This window comes from Brachyhypopomus gauderio, chromosome 9 (genome assembly GCF_052324685.1).
Source record: "Brachyhypopomus gauderio isolate BG-103 chromosome 9, BGAUD_0.2, whole genome shotgun sequence".
NCBI classification, from domain to species: domain Eukaryota; kingdom Metazoa; phylum Chordata; class Actinopteri; order Gymnotiformes; family Hypopomidae; genus Brachyhypopomus; species Brachyhypopomus gauderio.
Genome location: NC_135219.1, coordinates 7,769,647 through 7,790,239, shown reverse-complemented (window position 1 = coordinate 7,790,239; position 20,593 = coordinate 7,769,647). Strand labels below are relative to the sequence as shown.

Here is a 20,593-nt window from a genome sequence, read left to right as displayed (position 1 = left end):
AATACAAGTTTTCAAGAAAAAATAGCATTAGCACATGAAAAGGTAATGTTCTTACTTTAAAATGACTATTATTTCCCCACTAACATTGCTGTTTTGAACATTTTTATACATTGTTATTTCATGAAAAACTAGAATTTCCTTTGGACAGCAACATTGTCCATTAATTATGATTAGAATGACTAGAATTCAGATATGTGGGTGAATTGCCTCAGAGGATAGCTGCATGTTCAGTGCTGCAATAGGGTTATTTCAGCAATGTTCATTAACAAGATCACAGAAATATGAAAAAAACATTTTCCACAAAAGAGTGTTATTTTGGAAAAATAAACACAAATGTACAGACACTAACTTTTTAGCACATCCAATGAGATATAGAACAACCATATTTGATATATCTAAATCTTATGTTTTCATTAAATAGCATAGCCTACTGCAATAATGTATATCAAACAGAATGACTTTGCAAGCTTTTATAAGTGGGTGAAAAAAAACTTTTATTTATGGTGTGTTATAATTGTTTTATTCCTATGTATCATTTTATTAGTTATTATTATGAAAATGTATTTTTTTAATGTTGTTTTTGTTTGATTGCAGACAATGTATCTAAGTAAAAGAACACTTTATTGCAGTGCAAAGGTAAATATACCAAGTGAAACATGCTATCGCCAAAAAAAAAAGCCTCATTAATGAGAGTTAAAATACATATATACTCTGTTTTGTCCCTGCAGTTGTCTTAATTGTGCAGCGTGCACGCAAGTCATTGAATAAATTTCTCTGAATTCAGCACCTGGCTCTGTGCCTATATTCTCCCATCACAATATGAGAAAATGGCTTCCTCTCACAGCAACACAGTGAGTGCTAAGATCTTATTCAGCCTATTACCACTGCCACTGAATGCAAAGTCCTGTGAATGTCTTTTGCTTCTTTTGACAAGACGTTCTTGATATAAAGCACACCACTGATAGCCTAACAATGAGTGGCATTACACTGCAGTCACACATTAAAATCATGCTTAGCTTGTTGCTACTGGGCTATAAAGTGGTGGGTTAGCCTCAACAAGCTTCTCAGAAAGGCTACCATTAACAAATGCATTTTTAGGATATGAATTGTTTGTATATATTCTATTATTATCTCATATTTTCTCAAAACCATGTGTGTTTTTGTCTGTGTGCACACGTACAACAAAACAAGCAAAACTGTACACCATGTATATATTGAATATGCTGTCAAACAAACAAAATGTTTCCCTCATTGTTAAGGATTTGTGGCAGGAAGAATAATTGTGTATTAGATCAAATCCATAAAAGACTGTATAGCTGACACCAATCACAAATACACGGTAAACCACAGAAGGTTTATCTTGATTTTTGAAGTTATCACACACGCTGACAGGCTACCCAGAAGGCTGCCTTTGAATGAACAGAGATGTAGCAGTTTTGCAAGTTATGTATAAAAGTGATGACCTGCAAAACACAACATGACTTGATAACGTAATTCCAATTTAAGCACAATTTTTCTAATTAACAACGGTTATGCATACCTGACAATGTATTTGATAACTGCTGTTTAAACCCATGAAACGACACGTTATAAGCTCTGAAACTCAATCGGAATCTTTTCACATGTGACTGAGTGAGTCACGGAGTGCTGAATGAGAGGTTGGACCCTGGTCTCAAGACAAACATTCAAAGCAAAGTGCAGTCTGAATGGTGCGTCCAACTCGTACTTAATCGTAGCGCTCTGCAAGAACAATACAGACGCTGTGGACCCCCTGCGCCTGTTTATCCAGCTACGGCTCTGAGGTGAGTTACAGCTACGTGCGCAAAGGTGTATTCTTACCATGTAGTAACGGTTTGTAGCTACAGTATTGATCTAGAGATCTCCCGGTTAACTGCCAATTGGCTGGTTAAGATTCGAAAGGAACTTGTATACTAATAAAACACTTGTGTTTTATATCATCTTGCGCTGCGTAGCTCCATAGAGGCAGTGGAAGCACGTCAGTGTAGTTGTTTTCCTCACTCGCTGAATTATTCTGAGGCATCCTCGAAAAGGGGCAGGGTGGTATCTCCACGCGGAAGACACCGAGAAATAGTCTACCCGACGTTTATTTACCCTTTATGGAAAAACGGGTTGATAGCTAACAGCATCAAAGCAGTTCTCAACATGCATTCGCTCAGAATTTGTCGGATTTGAAAACACTTAAGGGTGAGTGTCACGTTGATGGGCTTCCTCTCACTGCTTTCTGTTAGTCGTAGCAGACAGCTAACGTTACTTGAATGTGTAGCTCCCCAGACATCTAATAGATAGCTGGCTGATTACTAAGGTATGGAAATCGTTGTAAGTTTACCTGCACGAGTAATAAACGAGTAAGTGTCTCAGATTATGGATTAATTAACGCCAGCAAACACTTGAGTAAATTAGTCTAATTTATGGTTGAAGGTTCGAAGGTCACGGATCATGGCATGTAATTAGCTTGTTCATTAGCGTCGTGTGTGTATATATGTGTGTGTGTGTGTGTGTGTGTGTGTGTGTGTGTGTGTGTGTGTGTGTGTGTGTGTGCGTGTAAAAGAGACATGGAGCGATAGATGGGTCGACCACACTTGCCTATAAAAAGTATCGCTACAGTAGTACAAGGGGAAAGTGCAGTCCACCCCTAAACATTTCTGAGATAATCTGTGCTTCATGCTTATAACTGTTGGTCAGTCTTTCTCTTTGTGATTAAAACATGTCCTTAGCTTTGCATCATGCAGCACATGTATGCACACTGCACGTCATTAAGACTGGGGCTCAGCTAATAAAAAGAAGTCAACAACCACACGTGGCTAAAACTTCTTTAAAAATTAGGTCGAATGCACCAGTGTTTTTGTAGTCTTACGGTTCAGTCTTATTTGCGACAAGTAAGGTTGAATCCGTATTGCCGCAGGTGCAAGTTAAGTAGCTAGCTAGCGCGAGCTCTGCGTTATTCACGAGACCAGGCGGGCTTTGGTGACGTCGTTATTTGGTGGTAATTTGCCTCCGTGCTGACGCACGCGCCCGAGTCGTGCTCAGAGGCCTGTGTAGTAATAGCGCAATTACCCTAACGTGTCCAACTAGCAGAATAGTTCAAATACTCAAGCCTACATAAGAGTGGAGCACAATTTCTGAATGCTTAGGTAGTGCGTTATTTAGTGAGTAGACTCTAATTAGCAAATTACTTCCTCAACTTATGGTAGGCGACTCTTTATAAAGCAGATACTCTTTTCGCTTTTTCTCTTTTGTAAATATATGTACATATATTTTTTGTTGCATGCGTGCTACCTAGAAACTGGCTGTGATGTTAGTATCTTGTTCTGTCTGCTCTACATTTTAATAAAACGAGGTGGCATCTTGACTTAGATGTTTAAGTCGCGTCTATAACGAAATAGCAACTTTAATGGCAGGACTGAAAGATTGTGAAATTATTTACGTAATGCTCCTAGGGGCGAGCATTTTGGCAACAGTAACAGTGGTATTATGATATTTAAAAACATTTTCCACCATCATAAGTATTTTCTGAGCTCCACTCATCATATATGTACATAATGTACATACAAGTACACATATTTACATTAAATTACAAATATTACAAATATTTAATGAATGCTAAGATTTAAATCAAACAACAGGCATAAAGAAAGAAAAAAAAAAAAGTCTACTAGAAATACAATAAGCACTCATCAGTGACCCAGCACAGGAAACAACACAGAAGTACAGTGCAGTGTAGGCCTATGGCAATGTGACATAATAGTGGTATGAAGTCAAAGACTAGCCACATGTTCAAAAATGGCTAGTGAAATGTATCAATTCAACATCGTATTGTATATTTCTTTGTTTTCATTTAAAACAGATTTTTCATTTAAAGAGAAGAAAAATATACAACTGTGATTATACAGGAGATAATGTCACATATGACCAATAATCAGGCCCAGTTCACTTAATTCACTCATAATAATTCTCATCTTTGTTTGTATTTATATACATGTGATCTCAATGTAATTCTTATTCTGTTCTAAATGTCTTGATGGTCAGTAATAGTTGTACACTGTGGAGATACAGCCATAGCAAGGGGTGGTGAGAGGGGCCAGGGCAGTGGGTTGATGCTTCATCCATAGCTGGTTAGGCAGGAGGTGGCTGGTCCAGAGTGGATATTGGGAAAGGCTCATCTGTCCTAGTCTCAGTATGTCTCAGGTAGGACAACAGCTATTTGGAAAAAGAACAGAGGGACAATTAGCTCTGTATGGGATTATATGTGGGACAGAGGAACATTTTTGGAGTGTGGCAGCAAGTGTGGCATTCAATTATTACAGCCTAGCTAAAAGGGCAGAACCAGAAGGTAACACAGTCTTGGGAGCATCCTGAGACATTGGCATCCATCCACGACACCGTCAACAAACTTGAGTGATCACGTGCAGTGACAGGACAACAGCACCAGCGCCCCAGTTTACCATAAAACCCTTCGCCCATGAACCCCTGGATCTGTAACCTTTATCTAAGGGGGCACATTAATTATCAAACTCTAAACTAAAGAAGTAAGTTTTCAACCTAGACTTAAAGATTCAGACTATGTCAGAGTCCCAGACACATTCTGGAAGGTTATTCCATAGTTGGGGGGCCTTATAAGAAAAGGCTCTTCCTCCTGCTGTTACCTTATTAATTATTGGAACTAGAAAGAGGCCAGCACCCTGTGATCTTGGTGGATGTGCTGGTTCATAATAGGAGGTAAGTTCCTGGAGATAATCAGGAGCAAGCCCGTGCAGTGCTTTTTAAGTCAGTCAAAGAATTTTAAAATCAATACAGAATTTAACTTGGAGCCAATGCAGGGCTGATAAGCTGATAAGACTGGCCTGATATGATCGAATTTTTTAGTTCTAGTCAGAACTTTGGCTGCGGCATTTTGAACTACTTGAAGTTTATTTAGATTCCTATTTGAGCATCCTGACAGTAATGAGATACAGTAGCCTAATCTGGAGCTAACAAAGGCGTGTACCAATTTTTCTGCATCATGCTGGGATAACGCATTTCGAAGCTTGGCAATGTTGTGGAGATGTAGAAAAGCTATCCTAGTGGTATTTACATTTACATTTACGGCATTTGGCAGACGCCCTTATCCAGAGCGACTTACATTTTTATCTCATTTTTATACAAGTGAGCAATTGAGGGTTAAGGGCCTTGCTCAGGGGCACCTCATTCATGGCCTCAGGTCTGGGAATCGAACCCACAACCCTCCGGTCACAAGACCAGTTCCCTAACCGCCAGGCCATGACTGCCCATAGTATTATCTATGTATTTATCAAATTATAGGTCAGGGTCGAGTATGATGCCAAGATCTTTGGCTACTAAGCCAGGTGTAATTTTCTGTCTTGCGGCCTTTGAGTAATTGCTGCGCTACAGCATCGTTATTTAAACCCACATGTTCTCTTCATCAGTGCTCCCGAGAGTCAGTGAGACGAAAGTCAGTGCTCCTCACACCAGTGAGACAAAGGTCTTGTGTCTTCTATGGTCTGTGAGAACTTCTGAGTCACTCTGTGTTATTTAAATTCCTTTTTGTTAATGATCCCGTCTGCCAGCACGCACTGGTGCTTCACTCCTCTGTTGCAGCAATGTCACAATGGCACCACATTTGATGTCGGCTAATCAATGTTCGTGTCTTTGCGTGACTTTGCATGGCGGAGAGGACTGTGTGGTGCTGAGGTGGTCGTCAAGGCTCAGTGAATCTTTCTTCTGTTTCTCTCTTCCACCTGACACTTGCAGCGGTAGCATCCCTCCTTCACCATGTTCACACTCTCTCATCCTTATTGGTCAACATCAAGGAACATGCAGGATTTGTCAAACTAGGCAGGAAAAAACAAAAAATAAACAAATCTTGGCATAAACTTCTCATCAAGGCGTCCCAGACACCACATTGCTGTTCTTCAGTGTAGGGTGACCATATGTCATCTGTTTCACAGACATGTCCTCTTTTTGGGACCTAAAAAAATGTGTCCAGCCGGGATTTCTAAAATGTGGCTGTTTTTGCATTGCTTTGCCCATAGGGTTCCACCTTCTTCTGAACTGGCTGATCGTACACACACCCTACACAACCCTTGTTCAGACTGTCTCGGTGTAAATGTCTTGGTGTGTTCTATTCACAGAAGCGTAAGGCCAGAGAGGATAAGTTTACCTTCTGTGTGGTGTTTTGTACAGTCTCTTAATGAAGCCTATAACGCTCAAGCACAGAGGTGATAGTCACGGCCTGAGGGCTGGGATCGTTTTTTGGGGATGCTTGTTTTGTCCATATAGGGTGTGACAAATTAGTTAAAATGGAATCGGTCTGTTTACATATTTACATATGTAACATAAAACATATTTTAAAAACCATTTTATTCATTTATTTTTTGTAAGGAACATCTGAATGGAGACAAATAAGTTTTCTCACCATAGAGTCTCTGAAGGTAATAGTTTTTTGTCCCGGAAGTCTAATAAATGCGTTTAATTAAAGTGATTATACAGAACTAAGCCCCTCCCGGTACATTGTACAATAATATGGTCATCCTACAGTTTTGTCACACTACAGCGTCTGTTTCTCATGCTCAGTTGGAAATTTGTCAGCTACAACAAGATAATTTCAAACTTGGGCTAAATTAATGTGTTCTACTTCTGGCACATGGTTATTGCTTTCACTATGCCTTGAATTATCACAGAGTGTTTTGCGTATGGTTAATCTCTTACTGTAACATCGTTCCCTTCCTTCTGGGTTGTTTCACTGATTGAGCATGACTACTGTTTAGGAAGTCAAACACAGGCATGGTTTAATCTAATCCTAATGTTAACTCATTTAAAGAGCATTTCAGTAACCAATATAATCGATTCTTCAGTTTTTGGTAGACAAGGGTTATTCTCTGTTCAAACTGTTCAAATTCCCTCCTTCCAAACCTTTCTCTCCTCCCTCAAATTATTGGTACTGTAATATACTATGTGTTTTGTGCAGTTGCAAAATTATTGACAGGCAGGTTGGCCCACCTTCTGCTAGAGAAGCTGATTGGTTAATGCAGACAGATAATTGTATCTCTGTGATCTTTCAGTACTGTCTGGATGCCCTTATGCTGCTTTCACTGCTCTTTTTTTTTACTTTGCCAATGCATATATGAACACAATTTTAATATGTGTTGTAGAGTTATGACTATATGTTGTAATCTTATGTTAAAGCATTATACAGTAGTATGTTCTTGAGAACTTCCCACTGGCAAAATTTGGCTCAAAACTAAAAACTTAAATCTTTCACATTTGAATAATCATTATCTATTATATGATCATTATCCATTTTATTATCTATTGTTTCCCTTTTGTTATCAATTAATTTACCAAAAACCTGTCATTTATCCCCACCATATTTATCTTATTTAATCAGATAATAAGTTAATAATACTAATACAATGTTTTATTTAGAATGAGCCTTTCTCAGACCCAACATCATAATAATATAATAATAATAATAATAAAGAGATATAGGTTAATCAAACAAAACGTAGACACTTAGATTAGGCACTTAGATTAAGTACTTAGATTAGGCACATAGATGTGCATACACTCATCAAAATAAAGGAGCAGGTCACACAGGTGTGTGTAGGTATATGAGTGGGTTAAATAACTGAAAGTGTGTGAGCGCTGACCTTGATGAGTAGCACTGTATGGAAAGATCTCTTATGATTTGAAGATTATAGGGTAGTAAATTTGTGACAGTGAAGAGGCAGAGGAGAGTTCTGAGCCTATAGCACTGAAAGATCTAGCACAGATGTGGGTAACAGCGTTGTGTGAGGAATGTTGATTTGAGACAGCAGATACAATAGTACAAGATGTTTTATGTGTGGGTAAAGATGTTCAGAGAGTGGAGTGAAATGGAGTTGAAATGAATATGAGCAGATACGGGAAAGCAGTGTAATAGAGTACTGTGATATGTGCAGACTTCCTACTATGTGTAGCTGCTGAGCTCTGAATTCTGGATATTTTAAGGAGTGCAAACTGTGTGCTTGTATCTGAGTAAACGACCAGACTACAGGAGTTAATAGACTTTAGTCTATTCAACGTAAAAAAGTGAAATTGAATATCGGAAAGGCTTATGAAAACACACTGTGTGTACAAAACACGGTGAATATAGACTAATCAGAGTTTATAGTTGACTCTAAAAAGGAAAAGCGAAAGCGAAGCAAGTGACGTGCTGTGATGAAGACCGCCCGTACTGTGATGAAGACCGCCCGTGCTGTGATGAAGACCGCCCGTACTGTGATGAAGTCCGCCCGGCGTTACAGCCCTCTGGCTTTGTTTCTGCTGCATTACCAACGTTATTGCTAACTAGGCGATATCATGTATAGCATCGGAATACATAAGAGCGAATCCCAAACGTTTGACACTGAAACGTCAATTTATTCATTTATTGTATTTAATTTGTGTTTGTGTGTGTGTGTGTGTGGGGGGGGGGGGTGCTCTAATAATAATTACTGCTCACTGTATTACTGTATCTTAGGTTGGTGGTGTGAGCGCTGATGAATCCTCAAAGATGAAATGAAACCTCCGCTATTTTTTAGGACAGTAGTTTATCTGTAGTGGTTCGGGTTTTGGGATCTTAGATTCATTTATCACGCTTTGATGTAATTGCTGGTCTGTACATAGCACAGTATATTTAGCCCCTTAATATTTTTATTTAATAAAATTCCCAACTGTTAGATAAGATGTAGCTGGTACTACACAACCCTATTATTTTATTAGTGATAAAACTTTAAACAATTAAACGATCAACTATAAAGAGATTTTCAATAAAGCAGTTGCTCTCTAGTGGCCTGTAACTTTGCATTATGATAGAGAAATAGCATTTTGTGCAAACCCTCACAAGACTGAATGGCTAAACTTATACATTGAGAATTATTTACAAATAGTTCTCGCTTGGAAACAACAACTGGCCTTTTCCCCATTGGGTGGCGAGTGTGTCAAGCTCCGCACGTCTGTACTGCAATTGGTGCAGATGAAGTTGTGTGCGGCTCGGCCGAGCTGAACCAGGAAGAGGACAGCGGGCAGTCGCGTACCCCACGCCTCGGCGCCACCACAACCGTGCCATTTAAAAAAAACCCACCTCTTTCGACGGCTGTCTGGATTATGTCTCCGGTTGTGAGTACGGTGGGGTTTTTTTTTACACGCGACTTCAAACGATACACATTTCTACTGTGTCTGTATGCGACCCTCTCCTGGACGAATTCGTGTTCTCTTTGGCAAAACATTGTGAAGAGGGCGGATTTCGCTGCATTGTGGTGTTAGTTGGGGCTGTTTACGCAGTATCATAGGTGAATCGCCACTTCGTTTAGGTGTGTTTGTTCCGCTGTCTTTAATCATAGCCAAAAAAGCCATTTTCCAGTACCGATGAACCACAGTACACGGGCAACATCGTAGGGTGTTATTTCTCCTTCTGATGTAGGCTGACGTCAAGTCAACTGTGTCAGCCCGAGGTGTCGAGAACAGCGCACGGCAGAGCAAACGTCGTCTTCTCTCGTTTGTCAGTTGGTGTGTAAACTTAGTTTTGACATTATAGTACACAGTGCAAACTCATGGCTTCAGTGCTCTTTAATCTAATCCATAGAAAAGGTTATAGCGGTGTCGATAGAAATGCAGCCGTGATGCATTGTGTGGGCTATGCTTTGTTGCTGGACTCTCCTAACTTCTCTCGGCTGTTGTTTCTCCAAAGATCCTGGCATTTGCGGGCGCGATCATGTTCATCAGAAGCTGCAGTGCACGTGTCAGGTGCAGCGGCCCCATTATGACGCTGCTGCCCGGCGCACGAGGCACGCTTATTAAAACAAGCATACCGTTCCACACAATTGGGAAGCCTAAAACCTGAGTTATGGTCAATTATATTTGCAGCTTATAGTGACTTGTGTGTAAAATATATCAAGAAACATAAGGGAAAGACAACGCAGTTCGGACGTGGAGTAAAACGGGTTTATAAAGTTGTCTAGTTGTGACAGATTGATACTTGTTCCTTAGGGTGACATACAAAAATAGTGAAAAAATGTTTGGCTGGTCATTTGTAGCCTAAATCTTACTAATGATAAGATACTTTGTAGAACTAGGGAGACGTATTCCTGCCACTGAACTTTTTCATTAAACTGTTATAACAGATCACTTTTACTTTCTTTTTGTTATAACCTATTTAGCAAGGGGACTTCAAATGGGTTAAACTTACATTTCCAGATAAGTTAATAGATATTGACTTATTCTTAAAAAGCAATAAAATAAGTCATAAAATGACCCATGCGTTATTAATTATAAGGAATTTACATTCATTTCGATGTCACATTGTTGAGCACATATAAGGCAGTTATATTTTTATTGTATGTATGTACAAAAGGTGCTGGTATAGTGCAGTTTTAACCTTTTGTTAGTTACAGTCTATGCAACAGAAGTTACACATAAACTATCACTTAGTATTGCTTACATTTCCATTTGTATTCAAAGACTATGAATCTGATGTTCTTCGTTGTTAATGCATTTTTGTGTGAGCAATGAATATGTTTGAATATGTAGATGTGTAACATTTCAATCACTTTTCAGTTTGTGGATGCAGAAGTTTGATTTTCATTTTCCTGGTTTATTTCTCATTATTTACTCCAGTATTACCTAATGTAATACAAAAGGTAGTTTTATGTGGAAGGGGTTTCCAGATGGTAAATTCTAAAGATGGTAGAAGGTAGATTTGTCAGAATACAGGGATAAATTGTCTGGAAAGTAGTATTGACCTTAGATCAAGAAAAGAATTGTATATACTACATTGCAATTACAAACAGACAATGGACCCAGAAACACTGTATGTACATTGTTAGCCTGTTTTTGGTATCATTAATATTGCTTTCATGCACCATGTAATGACTGATGCTTAAATGCCAGTTCAGTTGTGGAGTCAAACACATACTGACTTTAGTGTAGTGGGTACAGTATTTGATATGGTTATATCAGCTGTGTCACAGGACCTTTGAGGAGTTCAACAGAATTTATTATGAGATGGAATATTTATGGCATCTCAGGACATAATCATTTATAACCCAAGTATTAGGTTTATTGTTATTCTGTACTATGTTCATAACTGTACAAACACTGTCTGCATGGTACTTTCATATAAATTACAACACATATAAATATACATTTATATAAATATACATAAAGTTACATCTCAGTGTCTTAATAGTTGCTTCCTTTGAATAAATGTTTAGAAGCAGCCTTACTCGGAGCTGAATAGACCGAATATCTTTTTTTACAGAACGCTGGGCATCGTGTGAGCTATGAGAGCTTTATATTATTATATATCACCTATATATTATATATATAGGGTTAGGGTTAGCTATGAGAGCTTTATTTATTTATTTATGTACCTGCCTTTTTATGATCAAGCATAAAATGAGCGTGAAATGCTGTTCTGTTCTGCTGAGTTCTGCTCAGGCAGCTGAGTTGATGAATACCATGAACACCAGCTAACTGCCATCAACACATGCAGCTAGAAGAGCAGGTGGAAATGTAGTGGAAAGTTGCCATTATTTCCTATATAATATTCATTAAAAAGGTTAATTATGTTTCCTTAGACTTGGAGAAGTCCAAAACTGAGCAACTCAACACTTTAACTATCAAATAAATTGTCTAGAATGAAGACATGTACTTAACACAAAAACGAAAGGTCAGGGGTCTGTACAAGACTTTAACTACTGCTAATTAACTACTAATTAAGCCACAAAGTGGAATATCTTTGGTCTTGGAGTAAATAATAGATAATAGTCATTCAGTCACAAAAGCATGGCCATTCCCAGGATATTCAAATATGAGTAGGCACTGATATGTGGATAGTGGGATGCTATAGAATGATAATCCACCAAGGCTCCCTGTGTTCTGTCCAGTTCGAGGTCAGCTACTGAAATATATGTCTGTTCTCTTTAGATTCTGTTGGAAAGCATGTGATGACCCAAGCTCGGAAAAAGGGTTCCCTCAACCAGTGCCATGGCCATGACCTTGTAGATGGCTGGTCCCACGGTAAAACCATGGGCAGACCTTGGCCTGAACGTTGTTCAAAAGAGCGCAGCGTTCTGAAGGGTGTGGCCAGGAAAGGCAAGCAAAAGGGACGAGAGCACATGGAGGGATGGGTCCTCAGCGAATCTCAGAGCAGAGACAGACTGGAGCATTCTCTGAAAAAGGGCGTGACTAAGAAGGGCAAGGCAAGGGTGTCCAAGAAGCGGAGGGAAGAGCGGAACAGGAAGCTCTACCCGCTGCGAGGGAGGAGCTGCTCACCGGAGGCGGAGCCTGTAGGCTGCCACGTCCTCCTCACCCGCCTGCAGGAGAGGGGCGCGGAGCAGGGAAATAATCTGAACGAGGACGATCTAAATGCAGGTCGAAAACGAAATCAGCAAAAGAAGAGTGTCAAACCCAACAAAAAGCTAGAGAAACCCAAGGAGTCATTGCATATGCCATCTAAAACAATGTCAGAAGCAACTGTTGACAAAACCCCAGCTCAGGAGCCTCGCAAACGTCGGCTTGCTTCTCTCAATGCCGAAGCGGTCAACAGCCTGCTTCTGGAGAAGTCGGATACGCCGCTGGGCAGTAAACTTGCTAAGAGACACTTACACGAGGTACCGCCTACCGGTAGTGCGGACCACGATGCAAAGATTTGCTTCACTTCAAAAAGGGCCACTCAAGCCCACAGGACTGAAGAGTGCCAGATCCCCAGGCAGGCAGAGAAAGGCAAGGTAGACGAGTGCAACGACGATGCACTGGATTTATACACTCCCACGCCAAGGCGTCTCGCCGGACTCAACGCTGCTGCCCTGCTGAAGCTCACCAGCTCCACCACTGGGACCAAGCAGCGGGCAAAGTCGGATGGAAAGGGAGCTTGCGTGGTGGGGAGGCAGGCATCACGCTGCAGGGCCAGGGTGCGACAGCCTAAGGCGCTCGACTTCAAGTCGCCCCCACCACGAGGCCGCTGTGCGGTGTGTAAGAGCAGGACGGGACTAGAGTCCAGACTCAAGTGGGAAGGGGCCACCTGCCACCACCACTTAACCAAACCAGGGTACCAGTCGCGCAGCATGATGGGATATCCTCTCAAGGTGGTGAAAGAGGAGCAGGTAGAGGCGGAGCTTAGTCCCTACTACTGCTGCTCTCCAGAGGACTCCATGGAGTACTGCCACAGGCTGGCACTCTTCCTGGGGCAGAAGGCGTATAGTGAGACAGACGAGCACCCCATGACCTCAGTGAAGCACGAGTGTCTGGTTCCCCCGTCTTCACTGGCGCACCCTGCGCTCACCCTCAGTGCACACCCGTGCTTGTGTGCAGACCCGTGCTACTCTAGTTACTATGTCCACATCACTCATCCGGGGCCGCCCTCAGCTAGCCTGAGTGCGCAGCCTCTACCCTGTGCACACAGCAACCTGTGTCCCAGCAGGGTGCCCAGGTCCAAGCTGCTGTCCTCCTCTATGCCCCACGCCTCAGGTATCCCACACCCTGCCTTCTGCAGCTCGGTGGGGTCGCCCTGCTTCGGCGAGAGCTGCAGGGTCGGCAGCTACGCATTCAGTGCTATGCAGCCAGTCACCAGCAGGGCGTGCTCTTACGCAACAGGTTGCTCCAACTGCAGCCATCAAATTAAAACAGGTAAGAGATGTAACTCTGTGCCTTACATTTTCTTTGTATTAATACACATATTGCTTCTTTAGCCGGTGTACTCTGGTGTACTCCTAGTAGTACTTGATTGGTGTATTGGAATAATTTACTGCTGTTGGGTCATTGTGGTAAAACTTTACTCCGTTACTGCTCCAATCTTGATGTTTGAAGGTGAGTGATGCATTTCTGCATGTCTTCACGTGTTTGACTTTGTTCAGCCGCAGTTTTTTTATTGGTCAAAATTTCAAATGTGCCAAATGTTTTGTGTTACAATTTTTTTTGCAAAAGTTGATTCTGGTAAGGGGGTGGACCAGTAATCAGCATAGAGTTACAGGGCCCTACAGCTACGCTACAAGTTGCCAAACTAGTTGTGATTAACAGTTACATAATTGGGCAACTATACAGAAATACCTATTCATGATTCAACATTTCACAAATAAAAAAATGATTAATTGTTCTAAATTACCCTGCATGCTGACAAGAAAACTTGTTTGAGGTTTAACACTGGAACATTCCTTTTGTACTTAGTCACAATGAAGATTATGTATAGCCATGAGCCATTAACTGCTGAGTATTATGATAATCTAAATTAGTGACAGTATTAAGAACATTATTGTTGTTTTCTGTCACATATCACTGTCACATGACAGTTTAGGGGCTTTGACTTTATTTGACCTTTCTCTTTGAACGAGTGTTATACTCTATGGCTAGTTAAACATTTATACAACAGAAAACTTGAATTTAATTATAGGCCATGAAAACACAAGTTTTACATTTTTAAAACAATAGATTATATCACAGATTTTCAGTGAGTCAAAGGGGCACATGTAAATGAAGCAACTGGTACCTGCATCTACTCTGACCTGTATCTTCTCTGCGGTACACGTGACTTGTATCTACTCTGCGGTACACGTGGCCTGCATCTACTCAGTGGTACACGTGACCTGTATCTTCTCTGCGGTACATGTGACCTATATCTACTCTGCGGTACATATGACTTGCATCTACTCTGCGGTACATATGACTTGCATCTACTCTGCGGTACACGTGACCGGTATCTACACTGCGGTACATATGACTTATATCTATGCTGGGGTACACGTGACCTGTATCTACGCTGGGGTACACGTCACTTGTATCTACTCTGCGGTACATGTGACCTATATCTACTCTGCGGTACATGTGACTTGTATCTACTCTGCGGTACATGTGACCTGCATCTACTCTGCGGTACACGTGATCTGCATCTACTCTGCGGTACATGTGACCTATATCTACTCTGCGGTATACGTGACTTGTATCTACTCTGCGGTACACGTGACCTCTATCTACTCTGTGGTACACGTGACCTGTATCTAGTCTGCGATACACGTGACCTGTATCTACTCTGCGGTACACGTGACCTGCATCTACTCTGCGATACACGTGACCTGTATCTAGTCTGCGGTACATGTGACCTGCATCTACTCTGTGGTACACGTGACCTGTATCTACTCTGCAGTACATGTGATCTGCATCTACTCTGCGGTACATGTGACATGTATCTAGTCTGCGGTACATGTGACCTGCATCTACTCTGTGGTACACATGACCTGTATCTACTCTGCGGTACATGTGACCTATATCTACTCTGCGGTATACGTGACTTGTATCTACTCTGCGGTACATGTGACCTGTATCTACTCTGCGGTACATGTGACCTATATCTACTCTGCGGTATACGTGACTTGTATCTACTGCGGTACACGTGACCTGCGTCTACTCTGTGATACATGTGACCTGCATCTACTCTGCGATACACGTGACCTGCATCTACTCTGCGATACACGTGACCTGTATCTACTCTGTGGTACACGTGACCTGTATCTACTCTGTGGTACACGTGACCTGCATCTACTCTGGTGTACACGTGACCTGCATCTACTCTGCGGTATACGTGACTTGTATCTTCTCTGCAGTATACGTGACCTGCATCTACTCTGCGGTACATGTGACCTATATCTACTCTGCGGTATACCTGACTTGTATCTACTGCGGTACACGTGACCTGCATCTACTCTGTGATACACGTGACCTGTATCTACTCTGGGGTACACGTGACCTGCATGTACTCTGTGGTACACGTGACTTGTATCTACTCTGCAGTACATGTCACCTATATCTACTCTGTGGTATACGTGACTTGTATCTACTGCGGTACACGTGACCTGCATCTACTCTGCAGTACACGTAACCTGCATCTACTCTGCAGTACACGTGACCTATATCTACAAGTCATATAGATATCATACAAGTCATGTGCGGTACACATGACTTGTATGTACTCTGCGGTACACGCGACCTCCAACAGATAACAAATATGGACAAACTCGTCCAGAAGAAACTCGTTTGTTAATGTGTTTGTTCCCACTCAAGCAAACACGGGAAGCTTCTTTTGATGACAAACATATATAGTGTGTGTGTGTGTGTGTGTGTGTGTGTGTGGGTGGTAAGTAATAGTAAGTGTGAGTAAAAAAAAAGTATAAAACTGCTTGTTTTCGGAATGTTGTTTTTAAAAATTGTCTTTAAATGGGACTAGTGTAAATTTTTGTTACCTCTAACAGGGTACCCGCGGGTCCTTTAAAAGTCTTAAAATGTCTTAAATTTAGTTTTACATATTCAAGGTCTAAAAATGTCTTAAAATGTCTGGAATTTTAGGAGGGGAGGCATTAAATAAGTGTGTTGCTCAGTTTTTCTGTTTTATTTTACCGATGTATATCCCACAATAATTATCATTTCTGCAACTCTGCCTGCTAAATGGCAGCAGTACGTCACCTAACAGGTGCAAACAGCAGACGATGCTTTAGCTGCCTAACACGCTGCTTTTCGTATTTGAAAACAAATAAGAACAACAATACAAGGATGCAGACATGGGTAAATGTCCATTTAGTGAAGTGGCTGGAGGATGAAAAATATTGTGGCTGACTGAAACCTTCCAGTGATTCGTATGAGGCGCGTTGTGAACTTGCCGAAAAACATTTAAACTTGGTACAATGAGCTGTAAAGCACTGGATTCTCATATGAAATCTAAAAAACACAAGCGACATGTAAGTGCCAAAAATGATTTGTCTACTGTGTAGCGCGACCAAACGTCCATATTTCCCGGGATGTGTTTCACGTCCTGTCCCGGGTTATTTTTTAAGTGAGGAAATGTCCTGGTTTTTAAATTACCTTCATTGGACCATTACAATTTAAATGTACAGGCACTAGGGCACTGCGCACGGCGCTGCATGTGCCGTAATCCCTGAGCCGCGTCAAGCTTGGTTTATACATGACGCGCCGGTCGCGAGGTTCCGCGTGCCAACAATGAGGTCATCGCGGTGGCTCCGCCCCTGCGCGAGGTCCCCGCGTGCTGTCGCTTCGCGAGGTCGTGCAACCCCCCCCCCCCCCCCAACAATTTACACTCGCCACTCCCTCCAGGTTCAAATCTCACTCCAAGCGATCTTGAAAAGTTGGCAACCCTGGTATTATTTTTTCTTGTGAGAGGTATTAAAAAGTCTTAAAAGTCATTGAATTTGAGATTTAAAAATGTGCAGATACCCTGTCTAAAATTACATTGTCTTTTCTCCTGCTGTTTTTTTTTGTTCTTTTGTTCTTTTGATCAGAAAAGTGTGACTGTTTGAAACATGATGATATTATTTGTTGTCATTCTGGAGACAGTAATAATGTAAATTGACAATATTGTCTGTGCCTATTTCTGTTGTTTCTGATTGCTTGCTGCGGACGGGTGTCCTAAACGTTGTGCTACATTTTGCTCCTGCAGAAGGCTACTCTTCACCTCAAGGGGATCATGCTTCCTCACTGCTGGCAGCCCCAGCCTTGCCTCTGTCAGCCTGCCCAGTGCCCAGGTTAAGCCCGTCCTCCACAGCTGTGCCGCGACTTCTGTCCGCCCTCCCAGACAGCAGACGGACGCAGGTCAGGCATCCGAGAGCCAGGGAGTGTCCACAAAGCACCAAGCCGCCAAGTGGCTCCATCGCCGTGGGACGCAGGGGGCGGTCTCAGAAGCAGCCCACGTCCAGCCCGGTGGGCGGGAAGCAGACGAGGAGGGGCCATCGGCACCGCGCCACAAACGGCTGGCGCCCGTTCGGAGAGCCCGCGGAGAGAGAGGTCTTCATCGCGGTAGGGTTTGCTTTTCCCCTGCGGGCTGTGTGCAGCATGACATACAGGCACTGCGGCTCACGCGGGACGGTTGCTTACGGGCTTCGTGCCCTTTTGCAGGGAGAAGACGAGACGGCTCTGAGACAGTGCTACGAGGGTGTCGAGCGAGATGGAGAGGTGATCCGTGTCCGAGACACCGTGTTGCTGCGCTCGGGGCCTAGGAAGAAATCCCTACCTTATGTTGCTAAGATATCAGCTTTATGGGATGACCCGAAGACTGGTGAGAGGATTGTTTGGTTTGGTTATCACTGCTTTTCTTATTTTAAACGTAGTTTTTTTTTAAGTCTGTAAGCAAGAAAAATCATTTTGAATAGAAGTAGACAAGTACTGTACATAGCTATTAATGGCTGTCTTGTTGTTCTATACAGATGTGGTTAAGGTGTCTTATGGTTTTTGAGAATGGAGAATTCTTAGTGAAACGAATAAAATATTTTAGAATTGAAATTGACAGTTTAGTTGTTCTCTCTTGAAGTAAATTGAACCAGAAATGGGTTTAGTCTTGATAATGTAAAATGCTTTTGCTTCTCAGACATGCTGCTTGCTTGCTGCTTTAAGGAAGGAAGCCCACTATAGATTAAATTTGTAGATTAATGCGCACACAAACAGCAGGTAATCTGGGTTCGTTTTCTGCCACGGCCCATGTGACTTTGCTCCTGGGTTTCACTTTGGGTCTCGGAGGCTCCTCTTCTCTCCAGAGATGTTTATTTTGTGCTGTGGCTCGGTAACTGTGGCCCTGGTTGATTTATGCTTTATGAGGGTCACTGTCTCTAAGGTTATCATGTGTTTGTGACTGGTTGGCAGTTTCTCCACTTATTTACTACTCCGTGTACGATGTGTCAGAGAGCAGTATGGTAGTGTAAGACACGTGATTTGTCTTAGTGATTAAGGGTTCCTACTCTTCTGCTGTTATTTGTTCATGTGTGAGATTAGATGTTTTTGTTTCTGGAAGCTTGTTTATGTCAGTAAGATACTGGTCAGGAATGTTATGCATGCGTGGAATGTTGGGACCCGAGACAAACAACACTGGTTCCAGTATCTGCTCCCAGTAAACGAGGCTGCTACGGGCAGCCTGGGTGTTGAAGGACATTTTGACGAGCCGTCTTAAAGCACGGCAGTATTTACTGATTACACCCTAATGTTGTTCCCCTACTAGCAGATGTTTGCTCTTCATCTTCTGAACATGCTGACACTGTGTCTGCTCCTGACCTTTCTCCTCTTTCAGGGGAGCTGATGATGAGTTTGTTTTGGTACTATCGACCTGAGCACACACAGGGAGGCAGAGATCCCAGCATGCACTGTGAGGTGAGCCAATCCCGCATGGCAGACAGCTTCACGGCGATTCACACATGCTCCAGACGTGCTGTAAATACAGCGATTCACCTTGCACTTTCTCTTTTCACTAGTCCCTACACTCACTTCTTTCTCCGTGTAACAGTAACAGTATTGGAGACATTGTGGAAATTATTTGTGTTATGTTTTACCTTGGGGTACCTCCCCCCCCTCCTCCACACACACACCCCTTTGTCCTAAATAATGTTTTGCACTGTTTCAGAATGAAATATTCGCCTCTCGGCATCAAGATGAAAACAGTGTGGCATGTATTGAGGACCGATGCTATGTTTTGCCACTAGCACAGTACTGTAGGTGAGATATTCCACTGTTGTAAATTTCTGAACCGTGACATGCCTTTATCTCACTGAATCACATAATCTGCTGCAATAGTGTGAAACATGCCCAGAGAGCTGTGGGGGGGAGCTTGACTGTCTGCCACTGCGTTTACCTTGTAGATTTTGTGCCTTGGTAAAGCGCCGATTGGAGGGAGTGCCCGAGAGTGGCGCAGTGGTGCCCCGCCCCTCCGACAGTGCCATCCCCTCTCACCGACTTGTGCCCGAGGACGTCGATCCCGAGCTGGTTTACCTGTGTCGCCACGTCTATGACTTCCGCTACGGCCGCATACTGAAGAATCTGCAGTGAAAGGGAGGGTTGGCCATCACGCAGCTGCACCCCATACACGACGGACAGACTCCACCTCCAGGACCTCCGTTGAACCTGCGGGCTTCTCTTGTTCTATCATGATTCTTTGGAAAAGAGGTTTTAATTTGCTGTAAACGAAAACAGGGGCCATGAGGGTGGTGAGATGCTGAAGGGACATCCGGTATAGATTAAAATTAATCTGGGAGCTGTGAGAGGGTTCCAGAGACATGGGCGAGATTATTTTTAAGCTGAGTCCACATTCCCCAGATGGTCAGTATCTAAGGCGAGAGCTGTTAGTGCTAATGACAGCTTTATAAGATTATTCATTTGATTTTACCCCTTAGTAGAAATGTAGTTCTTGTTTCACCTTCAGTCTTACCTTCAAGGTGAAGGGGTGTTTGTGTCTGTCTCTAGGGATTTGTCTTGTACACTGGACTACGACACTGGTGGTAGGAGTTAAATGAAGCTGCCATTTCAGACTCTGAGTGTAATCTAAAATCCAAAAGTGCAACTTAAGTGAGACACATCTACACTCACCTGGAGTTCTGCAGTCACCCTTTAACTCCAGCTTAGTTTACTGGAGTCGATATGTGGTCGGGCGGGGTCAGGGGTGGGGTTAGGGGCGGGGCGGGGCAGGTCGGGGCGGTTGAAGTCATCAAAAGGAAGTGGACAAATCGTGCTGTTGTTTTCCTTGGAGCAAATATTTTCAGTTCTGCTTTTTTTTCTGTGTAGATAAATTCTACAATTT

At 42.4% G+C, this 20,593-nt stretch overlaps 1 protein-coding gene across 8 annotated transcripts; it reads left to right on the top strand.

The window, feature by feature from the left end:
• Nucleotides 1-1,665: 1,665 nt before the first annotated feature.
• On the top strand, nt 1,666-20,443 carry LOC143522865 (bromo adjacent homology domain-containing 1 protein). 8 transcript variants are annotated; one of them, XM_077016773.1, is made up of 8 exons: nt 9,178-9,329; nt 9,461-9,546; nt 11,965-13,665; nt 17,477-17,832; nt 17,932-18,091; nt 19,094-19,173; nt 19,424-19,515; nt 19,659-20,443. In XM_077016773.1, exons 3-8 carry the CDS (start codon nt 11,985-11,987, stop codon nt 19,843-19,845), a joined length of 2,556 nt encoding a protein of 851 aa, XP_076872888.1. In that variant the 5' UTR covers nt 9,178-9,329; nt 9,461-9,546; nt 11,965-11,984; the 3' UTR covers nt 19,846-20,443. The 8 variants fall into 8 exon arrangements, with proteins under 8 accessions (XP_076872889.1, XP_076872886.1, XP_076872884.1 ...); XM_077016774.1 differs by lacking the exons at nt 9,178-9,329; nt 9,461-9,546 and adding an exon at nt 1,666-1,802; XM_077016771.1 differs by lacking the exons at nt 9,178-9,329; nt 9,461-9,546 and adding an exon at nt 1,985-2,205.
• Nucleotides 20,444-20,593: the final 150 nt, after the last annotated feature.

Excerpts from the sequence above, each read along its gene's own strand:
- LOC143522865 (XM_077016768.1), top strand. Across the intron at positions 13,666-17,476 it reads CAGCCATCAAATTAAAACAG|AAGGCTACTCTTCACCTCAA; the intron begins GTAAGAGATGTA and ends TTGCTCCTGCAG. Across the intron at positions 17,833-17,931 it reads AGAGAGAGGTCTTCATCGCG|GGAGAAGACGAGACGGCTCT; the intron begins GTAGGGTTTGCT and ends GCCCTTTTGCAG.